Source organism: Elgaria multicarinata, chromosome 1, assembly GCF_023053635.1.
Source record: "Elgaria multicarinata webbii isolate HBS135686 ecotype San Diego chromosome 1, rElgMul1.1.pri, whole genome shotgun sequence".
Classification (NCBI taxonomy): Eukaryota; Metazoa; Chordata; class Lepidosauria; order Squamata; family Anguidae; genus Elgaria; species Elgaria multicarinata.
In genome coordinates this window covers 156,708,116-156,720,690 of record NC_086171.1, presented here as the reverse complement: position 1 = coordinate 156,720,690, position 12,575 = coordinate 156,708,116, and the positions used below count along the sequence as shown (strand labels likewise).

At 47.5% G+C, this 12,575-nt stretch overlaps 1 protein-coding gene across 1 annotated transcript in view; it reads left to right on the top strand.

Annotated features, from left to right (window-relative positions):
• SZT2 (SZT2 subunit of KICSTOR complex) overlaps positions 1-12,575 on the top strand; it is a 79,603-nt gene that overhangs the window by 66,122 nt on the left and 906 nt on the right. The window contains exons 61-71 of the mRNA XM_063140141.1: positions 1,107-1,232; positions 1,910-2,112; positions 2,368-2,461; positions 2,639-2,719; positions 3,051-3,125; positions 5,950-6,163; positions 6,898-7,081; positions 9,070-9,192; positions 9,610-10,099; positions 10,968-11,084; positions 11,488-11,556. Coding sequence (XP_062996211.1) covers positions 1,107-1,232; positions 1,910-2,112; positions 2,368-2,461; positions 2,639-2,719; positions 3,051-3,125; positions 5,950-6,163; positions 6,898-7,081; positions 9,070-9,192; positions 9,610-10,099; positions 10,968-11,084; positions 11,488-11,556 — 1,776 coding nt within the window. The remainder of the gene's footprint in view (positions 1-1,106; positions 1,233-1,909; positions 2,113-2,367; positions 2,462-2,638; positions 2,720-3,050; positions 3,126-5,949; positions 6,164-6,897; positions 7,082-9,069; positions 9,193-9,609; positions 10,100-10,967; positions 11,085-11,487; positions 11,557-12,575) is intronic.

Genomic DNA, 12,575 nt, shown 5'->3' with positions numbered 1-12,575 from the left:
CAGGTTCATAGTGGAAGAAATCAGTACCTCGTTAAATAACGAAGAGGTACTAATTTTCTTGCCATGTTTTCTTGCCATGTCTGAGCAGATAGGATGATGAGCATTGTCAGTTTGCTTGAAATGGCAGTCTGGAGACCTACCTGTGAGTAAACCTGTTTGCTGTGCGGTGTATTAGCCCTGCTGCTTCATATTTATCCCTCGTTCCTGTTTGGCTCTTTGCACAAGTGTGTTACTACAGATATGCAAAGGGGGGGTCAGTGGAGGACAAAATGAAGAGGACGAAGTGCACTGGCAGAGACCGTCCTCCCTCACTCTGAGGCAGCAGCAGGCTGGCGTCATTGTGCTTAAGGCGACGGGCGCTTGACATGGCTAGACATCCCGGGTGTGGCGCGACGGAGGGGGGAGGATCTCGCGATATGGTTATTGTGAGGTCTCCCCCTGTCGACACATGGCGCTAGATGTCCCAGGAGGAAGAGGACATCGCAGACTCCATTTTGTTTTTTAAAGGAGAAGGAGTGCATGAGTGCTCGACCTCAAAACGTGAGGAGTGTTTTTAAAAAAATCCTTGCTCCCCCCACCCCCGATGGGCACAGAGCTCCTGAGGTCCTGGCTCCTCGCGGTTACACCCGGCCACATGTCCCACGGTCTCGGGACAAGCCTGGGACCGTGGGGGAAAACGGCGTTAAACTGTAGGGCCATATCCTGGGGGAATGGAGGGATCATCCCTCCCTGCCCCCGGGATCCCCTGTGCGTCATGTGGACACACAGGGATGATCCCGGTGCGATCCCCGGGATAAACCCTCGTCTAGCCATGCCCATAGCCTCAGCAAGCATGTGAATAGGGAGGGGACTTAATGTCAGGTGATCAGAAATAAAAAGATAAGCACCAATGCAAAAGCCTGCAGGTTCAGTTCTCTGAGCTCTGTAGACCAGGTGGTCAGTGTCATACTTGCCCCTGTGGCCAGGAGCAAAAGCCTTGGGAATGGAGCTCAGGGTGACTGTGTCTATGGCAGCTCCCCTTCTAGTCTCCAGGTGTTTGATTCTGTTAGGCAGTATAACCACAGGGAATAGGCCGGGAGGTATGTGTGATGGCTGTATGTGTGCAGCTTGCAGATCTGGAAACCCTGAAGCAGTCGTCGCGCTTGGTCCATTACTGTGCCACTCCGCTACTCTTCGATCCCAGTTTCCGGCAGCAGATTCAGGCGGACCAACAAAGCAAGCCGGAAGGAAAGGTGAAGTGTGGGGAGAGGGAAACCGCTCCTCCGCCCCTGTTTTTCTGTTCTCTTTGGCTCTGCCAAGGCAGCCCAGGGGTCAATAAGAGGCCTAACTCTGCTTATGGAAGTTGGGCCTTTCCACCCGCTGGTAGTTGTTGTGATTATTAACAATAATAACTTCATTTCTATCCTGCCGTATAGCTGAAGCTCTCTGGGCAGTTTAACAATTGATAAAAATACAAAATGCAACCTAATAAAAAATAATCTAAAAAAAATTGACATAGAAAAATTAAAACAATGTAAACAGCAAAAAACAAATAAACACTGTTTTCTTTTTAATAAGCCTGTTCTAAAACAGCAGACATAGACGCCTCATAATATACCATTAAACGCCTGGGAGTGGTGGGTGGTTTTTACTTGGTGCCAAAAAGATGATAGTGTTGGGGCCAGGTGGGCCTCAGTGGGGAGCTCATTCTTTTGGGCCGAACTGGGTGATGGAGTTGGGAGTCTTACTGAAGAAAGCATGTCCTAACCAGCGGGGCTAGCTAGACTTGCCCCGTGGCTATCTCCTAGTTGTCATAGCTTTTTTTTTCTGAGCTTTGGTGCAAGGCCAAAGCCGGAGTGTCCCTCTGAGCCCATTTCTAATGGCTTCTCTGAGGAAAACATCCTTGTCCCATTCCTCGTTTGCCACTCAGAAGCGGCACCGCTCGAACGACTCCACAGCGTCCAGCCGGGACCGCAGCCACAGCTGTGACTCTGCCGAGGGGTTGCCCTGTCGGACCAAGGATGAGGCCTGGCTGCTGGAGCTGTGCCACACTTTCCTGCAGCAATATATCCAGTACCTGCAGAGCATGGGCTTCATCCTGGTGCAGGTGCGCCCTGCCTCACCCACCCGCAGGTTAGTGGGAATCAGCCGGGGTGGGTGGGGGGAAGTGGGGTGGCTAGAATCGAAGGCAGGAAATGTTCCTGCTTTGGGGAGCAGCAGCAGATGCATGGCATAGGCGTGCTTGCTTTGAGGGAGGTCTCAAAGAGGAGGGGTGGTGGTGGTGGGTTCATTCATAGAGCTTCAAGTCTGTTTAATCGCACTGGCCTCAGGAAGTGGGGATAGCGGATGGTTGATCTTCCCCCTCCCTCTGTCCCTTCCGGTTTTTAGCAGCACCAGCCGGATCAGAGCTCTGGCAGCAATGAGCAGCGAGGCGCGGGGCTCCTTCTCCTACACCAGGCCCAAGGCTGATGGGAGCCCAAAGGTGAGCCAGCCTGGCTTTGGGGAGGGGGATCTGCCCGCATAGCAGCTTCAGCCCTGGGGGACCATTCTTTGGAGGGAGGATGGGCCGTTCCAGAGGGCTGGAGCGTGTTTTCTAGGGGCCCTTTCATCCCCGAGAGCTGTTCCCTGCACCAGAACAGTGTGAATGCTTCTTTTCCAGAGCACCAGCCCTCCGGTCACCGTCTACCATTTGCAGAGAGCTCTGCCTGGAGGCATCGTGTTAATGGAGCTTGCTTTCCAGGTGAGTGGAACCTGCCGTCTGCCGTGCTCTCCTGCCATGCTAGCGGAGCAGAGCAGACCAGTGTGCTGCTGTGGGAAATGCCACTGCAGGTGTTCATAGACCCACAGGTGCCAGAGATGAGCTATGAGTGCAGCAGAAGAAGGGAAGATTGTGGGTGAGCTTGTGCGATCTAGAGGGGGAAATACCAGCTGAGACAGCCCAACCTTGACCGAAGCAGCGATGCCTCCATTGAACTAGCTCTTCTAGGCAGTGGTTTAACGCCGGCGTCTGCGATGGGAGGCTGTCGAGGGCAGATGGAAACCAATATCTCATTAGTTGCTCCTCTCCTCAGGGCTGCTATTTCTGTGTGAAGCAATATGCGCTGGAGTGCTCCCGAATCCCCATGGGCCAGACTGTCAACTCACAGGTAATATTGCTGTGTTCTGGCTTGCCTGGGGAGCCAGAACTGGATAGGGGTAGAAGATGAGACTGAAATAATTGGGCAGGGATTGGCTTGAGGGGTGTAGTGGCCAAGTTTGAAGACTCTGTCAGGCCAGCTGATCCCTTGGCTGTGGCTCAGGGTCGGGTCTGAATCCCACTCCTTGTGCCTGCTTGGTAATCCAATGCTTGGGCCGGCAGAAACGCTGATCCCTGCTGCACGTTTGGGCTTCACTGTCCTCTAAGACCCCTTCATCCATTCAGGTCTTGGACATTGTCTCTTGAGATCCCTGAAGAGTGGAAGGCTTGGCCTTCTCCTGGACATCTAGATTGTCTTTGTTTCTTGCTGGGAGCTTCCCCCATCTCTTGCGTGGAGGCCAAGACTGCAAGCACTAGCCTGCACCTTTCCTGGGAGGTGGGACTGGCAACACTGGCAACAGTACTCTTGCAGCTGGTGGAGTTCGCAGCTTTGGTTTAAGGAAGAGAGGGCCTGTATGGTGCATCCTGGTCCCTGCTTCTGTTCAGCAGCCCTCCAGGGGGCATTTCAAGTGCCCAACTACATACAGCCACCTTCTGTTATCTCACTAGGTGGAGCTGAGGACTGAGTGTGAGAGATCACCCTCCCCTTCTGTTCGGGTTTGTTCTGTGTTTGGTCATACCTTCCCCCACTCCTGCTGAGTCTCGTACTGCACTGTGGGGAGATGTTTGTGGCACTGGGCTCAGGGGCACAGAAAACGGATCCTGTTGAGTGTCATTCCTTCTCTCCAGTCCGGGAAACGCTCGGCCTTTCCCTTCCTTTGCAGGCTTCCAAAGACAGGCTGTATGTCAATAACATTGGAAGTGTTCTGGAGACGGCAGAGCACACTATACTATATGAACTGCCTTCTCCAGCGTTAGTAGCATCTGTGGATTGCAGAGCATTTAAAGGGGTCCTGTCACATGCAGCATATATGTACATGTACAAAGACATGGACCCTTCAGAGGTTATACCTGATGCATGAGGCAACAAAGTGGGAAAATGCTTTTCAGTGGCTTCCATGCAGGGGTGGGGAACCTCTAACCCTCCAGGAGTTCTTAGACTCCAATTCCCATCAGTCTGAGGCAGTGTGGTCAGGAATGATGGGAGTTGTAGTCTGTCAACATTTGGAGGGCCAAGGGTTCCACATCTCTGATGTAGAGGCTCCTATCTTTAAATCAGCCTTTTAAGTCCAAAACCAAAAACCTGCAACCCAAATTGCTAAATGCTACAACTTCATTGGAAACCGAACAAATTATGTAAATGTTAAGTTTATTTGATCAGAAGAATCCATTTTCATCCACAAGGCAGTCCATCCGCAGGAATTAATCACACCAAGAGTCCTGCACGTTGCAATGTTCTGTCTTAATTGCAATGGAGGAAGAGGAGGAATGGGGCTCATGGGATATTGGCAGATGGTAGAAGATTTAGGACTGGGATCCACGGGGATAAATGGGGGAACTTTTGAGCTGTGTGAAAAAGCTACTTAAATCCTGGACACTCATTAGAAGTTTCTTCAAGACCCATGTTTTCTGAGCATTTGGGAGTTGCTGCCTTTACCTTTTCAAGCTCATCCTTCCAGTTCGGAATGCTAAAAGCTTGCTTCTTAAAAAGAAACACCAAAAATCTGGGATCCTTAAGAATGGGGGCAGAAACCGTAGCGGAAGAGGCAATGAAAATGCTTGCAGTTGGCACTGTGTGAAATACCTGTTACCCCAATTTGTAATTAGGGGAACTGCATTAATTAATTGAATACTTTTATCAATACCCCTTCCTGTGTTTAAACACCTTGTCAAAAAGCAGGTGTGTCCCTTCCCCCCACCCCACCCCACCCCAAATTTGTGCTGCTTGTCTCCACTGAGGCATTTTCCTCCCAGGTTACATCAAGCCAGCAATGTCTAAGTTTGTTTTTCTCCTCGCTCACATAACCCTTCTATATAATCCTATGAGTTCCTCCAAGGAAGGGCTGAAAATGGATATAAACGTGCTAAATAAATAATAAAAGAGAAGTTTGTGGTTTTTTGACTACTTTGAGTTTTAAGTATGCTCCACTGCAGGGATGGCTATCCTGTAACCCTCCAGATGTTTTGGCCTAAAACTCGCAGCATCTCTCACTGTTGACAGTGTTGGCTAGGGCTGATGGAAGTTGTAGGCCAAAACATCTCAAATGCCACAAGGTGGCCACTCCTGCTCCACGAGATCTACTGAGACTGGTTAAATTTTTCATGCCTGTATGTTGAGTGATGCCATCTTAAGAACTTGATTCTGGACCCATAGAGTCTTTCCTGAGTCTGATGGCAGAGGAGATACTGGTATTAGAAAGGGTCTGTTTCTGTTACCCTCTGTTGTTTTGTTACATCGCTCCAGATGCGTATGTATGATCTTTATCCCATTTTGCACAGCCTCAGTGCTCTTTTTCCAAATATACAGAGTTACATTTCAGGGGGACAGAGGGGCCCATATCCAGCTGTATTGGGTTGTTACCTGATTCTCCTGAAATGGGGACTCTGGGAGCCAGTACCCTGGAATTTGCCTTTTATGGCACTGTTGGGGTTGGGGTTCATATTGTTTGTTGAGTTTATATCCTACTCTTTGCCCCCCAAAATTGTCCCTGCTGCTTTCCTGTGCCTATTTTTCCCATGCCCAAGGTTGGTGCAACGGGCAGTTTAGTAGCCAGGCAAGAGAGGTACTTGTCAGGCTGTTTTCATCCCTACTCCATTCCTAAACCCACCCATCCAACATTGTACAATACAACAGCTAGGCTGTCGCTCCAATTCTTCTCTTCTCTCCTCCTTAGCTTTCTATGCTCTTCACGGAGGAGTGTGACAAGGTACGTGATCTCATGCACGTGCACTCATTCAGCTATGATTTCCACCTGCGTATTGTACACCAGTACTTGCTTGGATCTCACATGGCACTGCGACAAGGTTATCATCTCACCAGTTTCCTGGAAGACTTCATTGCTCAGCACCCTGATATCCCTAAGTTTGGACGCAATCACATCTTCCAAGGTAAGAGCTCCCGGGGCATTTGGGGAGGTATTTTAGAAGCTAGCACTCTATGGGGCCATCTGAATCTATCCTATGGCTACAATTCTGGGGGATAACAAGGGTTCTATCTGCGCGGTTGTCCTTAATGTGTTCTCAGTGGTGCATAGGGCACTTTCGAGTTTTAGAAGCAAAACAAAAACCAGGCAGGTCCCTATCCCCCAAGACCTTACAATTAAAAATCAACAACAGGGAATTGGGTTTCACTCTGGTTTCAAATTCCAGGTTATCTGCCAAACTTTACCATGTATTTCATTCAAGATCAGTCAAGATTTACACCAACAGATGAGCATCCCAGAGTCATAAAAAATGTCTACGTCCCTTCCTGTCTTAACACAAAGGCATTTCAATCTCATCACCCACTCCTTATAAAAGACTATAACCCATTAACTAAAATCCAAGTGAGAGGAGACTGTGGGCTTAATGTCAGAGCTAATTTAAAAAAAACCACTGTAAAGCAAGCGGGACTCAAACAGGCAAAAGGTTTTAAATGAAAACATAAAAAGAATAAAACCAGGCATAAAAGAAAATAAACATACAACAATATGCTGGGTTAATTAGTCAATCACTAAAGCTAGAACAGTGATTAAAAGAACAAAGAATTATATATTCATGAACGAGAAATAATAATTCATCTTGCTTACGGAGCAAATAGGACTCCAGGCCCAAAGTGTCATATCTTGCCTCTTCTCCAACAGGTGCCCTGGGCTTGCCTACCAATACCATCACAGCCCACCAGCTGTACAACTATATCACTGACCATGCCAGCACCTACCATATGAAGCCGCTGCGCATGGCCAGGCCAGGGACCAGCCCTGAAGGGAAGAAGGGGAATCCTGGCCTCGAGCAAAATGAGTACGCCCTAGTCTCCATCTGGAACAGGTGAGTGCTTTCTGAGTTGCTACACTTTCAGTGCCAATTACCAGTCATTAGAGGCTCACAGACTACTATGTGCTGTGTTTGATTAGCAATCTTCTCCACTTCAGTCACTCAAAAGGGCATCAGGTATAGCATCTCTTACAGCTCTGTGGTGATGATATTTATTTCTTAATTACTATTGCTAGGTATTGCGCAGAAATTTAAAATAGCACAAGCTCTGCCTTTAGGCTTACAATCTAAAGCCTTTACTTACATTTTCCTGAGACTAATTCAGCAGCACTACACTGTGTGTGTGTGTGTGTGTGTGTGTGTGTGTGTGTGTGTGTATGTATATATATATATTATTTTTTACTTTTTTAAAGTAAAACAAGGAAATTGTCAAAATACAGCTATAGTTAACATGGTGATAATTTTACATCCTTAACCCTTCAGGCCAATTTTCTCTCTTGTAGAGTATTTCAGCATTCAAAACACTTCCTGTAAATAGTACTGTAAATAGTACATTTTCTAAAGGTTGCTTTAATCCAATCCTTAGCTAGATTTTACCTATTGGAAGGTCTCATATTTCTTCACAAGAAGTCCAAAGCAACCAAGATCCATCTCACCACCCGCTTCTTACTACTGCAAACAGTTGAGGAAATGACATTTGCCTAGAGATTGGCAGTGTGGTTCCCCCTTCCTAACACTATTACTCTGATCTTTCGAGAATCTCATTTGAGCAACTTGGCTTTCAGATTACCTACAACCACTGAAAACCACTGTTTTCCCTCCTCATATTCTGTCTGCTCTTGTCTCTTTGGTACCATATTTCTTTATTGCTTTTCCCATGCTCCCATTCCAGCAGGGTGAATTATCCTCTTCAATATCCAGCCCCCCTTGCAGTGTAATGCAGCCCCACTGACTTCACAGTAAGGGCACAAGTAAGCCTGGCCTTGGCCTGCCTGCATTTCAGGCTCTTAATTCAAAGCACTAAGCAGTTTCTTTGAGGAGGACGCTAGCTATTGGAGGTGGGATGAGCACCCAAGTGCCAAGCCTTCCTGGTTGCAATCCTTTGCTGCCCAGTCTTTGATACGAAACACCACAGAATTCCCATTTTGGCCTCTTTCAGACAACATGCTAAACCATGCTGCTTAACCACAAAATGGTTAATTTAATGCATTCCATTAACCATTTTGTGGTTAAGCAGCATGGTTTAGCGTGTTGTCTGAATGGGGCTATTGACTCTTCAACAGGTAGCAGTCCTATTTCTTATGAGATGTTAGTATTTTAGTTCAGTTGTACTAAAATAAGATATAGCAATTTATTAAAAGGTGGTTTGAGCATTCAAGGGTGAGGCAAGATGGGGAATTTTCAAATGTAGGCTACTGCACTTACATAAACCATATCAGTGTGTGCAGGTCTTTTATGGCACAAGAGGAGCACATCGCAAATGGTGGCTTTCCTCATTACCAGGTTGCTGCAGTTACCAGTATTCACAAAATACACATGATTACGTGAGAACCCAAATCTAAAGTTTGTCATACTACATGGATGACATTATAGCGTAGGGATGGCAGTTCTGGGGCACATACTCCTGGGTTGAACTATGGGCATAATATGGCCCCAGCATCGGGCTCAGCTAGGGTGTTCTGGTCTCCTTCACCTCCAAGCCTAGTGAGCTATTCCTGTCTGATTTTCCTCTTCTACCTTCTTTTGATCCCCCCCCAATCCAAATTATACAATGTGGCAATGATGCTATAAACCAAAAGGTGTTGCATGAGTTTGTGACAGAGCAGCATGTCAGAATCACACAGTGATGGTGAGTCAAGCCATAGACGTAACATCACTGCAGTAATTTCCAGGAGACATTTTTAGTTCAGTTAAACTATTTGCTGCAATACAAGCCCCCTCTGGTTGTAGTCCATGCTATGGTCAAAAGGACTGCAGCTGCTTTTTTTCATTAGTATCCATCCACCCTATGGAAAATCCCTCGTGCCATTCTGTGCTTACAGCTCAGGTTCCTACAAGGATTCAGAGGGGCTACGTCACCACGATGACTTTGATGTGTCCATGTTGGTGTGCCACAGCGCTGCGCCCTTTGAGGAGCAGAGTGAGTCAGAGCGACATATGCTACGGTAAGAGTAAAGCCAGGCAGGAGTAGGCCCACTTGGCACATGGGATGAAGATGGAGGCCTTAACTATTCAGGCATGAAGCAGTGTAGTAAATGTGGAGACAGAATGTGTGCAATTATTGGAGGCCTGGTGGCAGTGTAACAGTCTGGGCTGCTGGCTGGTATTTCAAGAAGGTGGAGGCCACAAGATTGTTGGGGTAGACTGGCTGTGTGTGAATGTGAGTGGAGAAGAGGTTGCGTCTTAGAAGCAGCTAGGCCACAGTTAGGCTATCTGGGAGATGCTTGGGGTTACATTGAGTGAGCTACACCCAGAGTTAGTCTAACTTAAGTCCCATTTATTTCAGTGGGTCTACTCTCGAAGTAGGACTAGTATTGGATATTACCAATGAGCAGCAATGGCAACTATTCACCTCCTCCTAGGTTGCACTTTTACGTGATCATGACAAGCCAAAGGGAGCTGTTCCCGCGACTAACTGCTGACATGCGGCGCTTCAAAAAGCTGCCCCGCCTACAGCGGGAGGCACTGGAACCAGTTCTGGGACGTGCAGCGTGGGAGACGACAGAGGAGGGCTGGCAGCGGAAGGAAGCCCCAGAGCCCTGGGAGGAGGTGGAGGACAGTGGGGAGTTCTATGCCGGCGGCCCTCAGGTCAAGGTGGGGCCTGGGCTCTTCTACACATCCCCACTGTTTCCACTGCTTGCCTCGGAGGTGGCTGCTGCCCAGAAGCAGCTCAGCAACATGGTGCAGCTTGCCAAGTGCCACTGCCGCCGTGACAACCTCTGGAAGCGGCTCTTCCTGCTGGAGCCCCTTGCCTCTGACAAACTGAAGCTGGGCAAGCTCTCGCTTGGTGAGCTGGAAGAACTGCTGGATGCCGTGCACAGGAAATCCATTGCTGACATCGATCCCCAGTTGGTGAGTAGCTGAGCTGGGTGTGTGTGTGTGTTTGCCTGCATGTGTACATGCACTTGTGACATACTGCAGATCCTGCAACAGCCCACAAAGGGCAGAAAACTCTCAGAAAATCCCAGTGTTGTTTATTTATTTATTTATTTATTTATTACATTTCTATACCGCCCAATAGCCGGAGCTCTCTGGGCGGTTCACATGCAGGTTTACCAACCTACAAGGCACTTCCAAGACGTCACCAGCATAGTTATTAAGCAGCGTCAAAGAAACTATTAGAGAAAAGGCGGCTTCCTTCAGAAAATGGAAGTCTTGCCCAAATGAGGAGAACATCAAGGGACACCAACACACAAAGAAAATGCAAGCAGACAATAAAAGATGCAAAAAAGCATTTTGAGGAGCCTATCTCTAATACCATCAAGGCCAACAATAAAGAATTCGTTAAATATATCAGAGGCAGGAAACCCGCTAAGGAGACAGTTGGAATGATTGTAGAGAAGCTGAATGAATTCTTTTCATCCGTCTTCACTGCAGAAAATGTAGGCAGCTTCCCAGGCCTGAATTGATGCTTTTGGGAGAGTCTGAGGAACTGACCACATTTGATATATTGTACAGCTCTAGTCTCTGCACCAAAAACAACAACAAAAAAAAGAGATTGTAGAGTTGGAAAAGGTGCAGAAAAGGGTAAACAAAAGGATCAAGAGGCTGAAACAGCTGCCCTATTAGGAAAAGTTACAGTGTCTAGGATTGTTTAGCTTAGAACCAAGCGTAAAGGGAGAAGCCCTTGCACAATGTGGTATGTTGAACTTCTTATGTTCCTATGCCACATTGCAAGGGCTTCTGTCTCCTGAGAATGCCCCTTTTCTCTCCCTGACAGAGCTGCTTCCTCACCATGACAGTCTCCTGGTACCAGAGTCTCATCAAGGTGCTACTAAGTCGTTTCCCACAGAGCTGTCGCCATTTCCAGAATGCAGATGCTGGTACCCAGTACCTGGTAAGGTTTTTCTAGCCCAATGATGTCCTCCCTTCTAACCACTTTGGCATAAGTTAATCACCTAGCTTGGGTGATCACCCAGCCTGGTCAAGTCTGACCATTTCACTAGTCGCTGCCAGCCTCCCTTCGCTCCTCACTGGAAAGAAATCCTTACACGACGCAGCTCTTGCGGAGGGCTGTTCCCTCACTTAATGGAAGGCTGTTTCAGCCCAGGTTTAGGTGTGTGTTTGTTTGTAGGTCTTCTGCTTGTTATCCCATGCATTAAGGTCAATGCATTCCGTTAACCATTTTGTGGTTCAGCAGCCTCTTTTAGCGTGTTGTCTGAACCAGGCCACTGCCTTGCTGCCTTTTGCATTAGTGCGGAGGCTCCTTTTGATGCAGCGCTCTCCTCCTGTCTCTGCAGGTCGTTCTGAACCAGAAATTCACGGACTGTTTTGTGCTTGTTTTCCTTGATTCCCATTCAGGAAAAACGGTAAGAACCTTTCCCCTCTGTAAGCCAGCCGTTCAAGGGAGATTGCAGTGGGGCTTCAGGATGAATCTGCCAGGTTAGAGCTCCTGTGGCTTCTGAGGGGAGAAAGCCCTGCTGCCTGGGGCTGCTCTTCCTGAGCAGGAGGTTCCTGGCTTCCTGTGTTGGATTTGAGCAATGCTGTCACGATTCGGCCCTTCTTTGCTGTGGGACGAGTAGCTGCTTTTCACTCAAGTGGCGTTTTAGAGCCTGAACATTCACTACCGACAAAACAGTATCCCTGATCTGTGGTTACTAAAGCTTAGTGATGAAAGGAGAAGTTCCTCCGATAGCCAAAAGTGGCTCAACCCGCTCCTGTAATTATAGGAGCTGAAGCCCTCTTTCTGCAACATGTCATACAATATAATGGAATGGCAGGGCTAGATGTTACTTTTCTCATAACTTTAAATGATGGAGGACTAGGAAGAAATTATTCATACAATACCTTAGGACTATTAAATTATTGCATTTATATCCTGCCTTTTTTTCCTCGTAAAGAACCCAAGGCAGTGTACATAATCCTCCTCCTCTCCATTTTATCCTCACAACAATAACTCTGTGAGGTAGGTTGGGCTGAGAGTCTGTGCCTGGCCCAAAGTCACCCAGTGGGTTTCTATGGACGAGTGGGGACTAGAACCCGGATCTCCTGACTCACAGTCCAACACTTTAGCCACTATACCACACTGGCTCTTAAATGCACAAAGTAAAATTGAGGTAATCCCTAGGCCACAAGCGGCATATGAAGCATTTAGAGAACCTGAAATTCCCCTCACACAACATCAACACCAACAATTCTTTGATCTTTTGGTAATTCCTTCAGGTTAGAGACATGAACCAGGTCAGCCTAATACATTCACATGCAAGGATGCATTTCCAGTGTTTAACCAATGCCCATGACAGGAACTTTTGTTTCCTGGAGTTTCAAGTCTTTTTTCAAGTACAATTAACCCTATTATCATTTTAGGGTTACTTTTTGTTATTTTGTA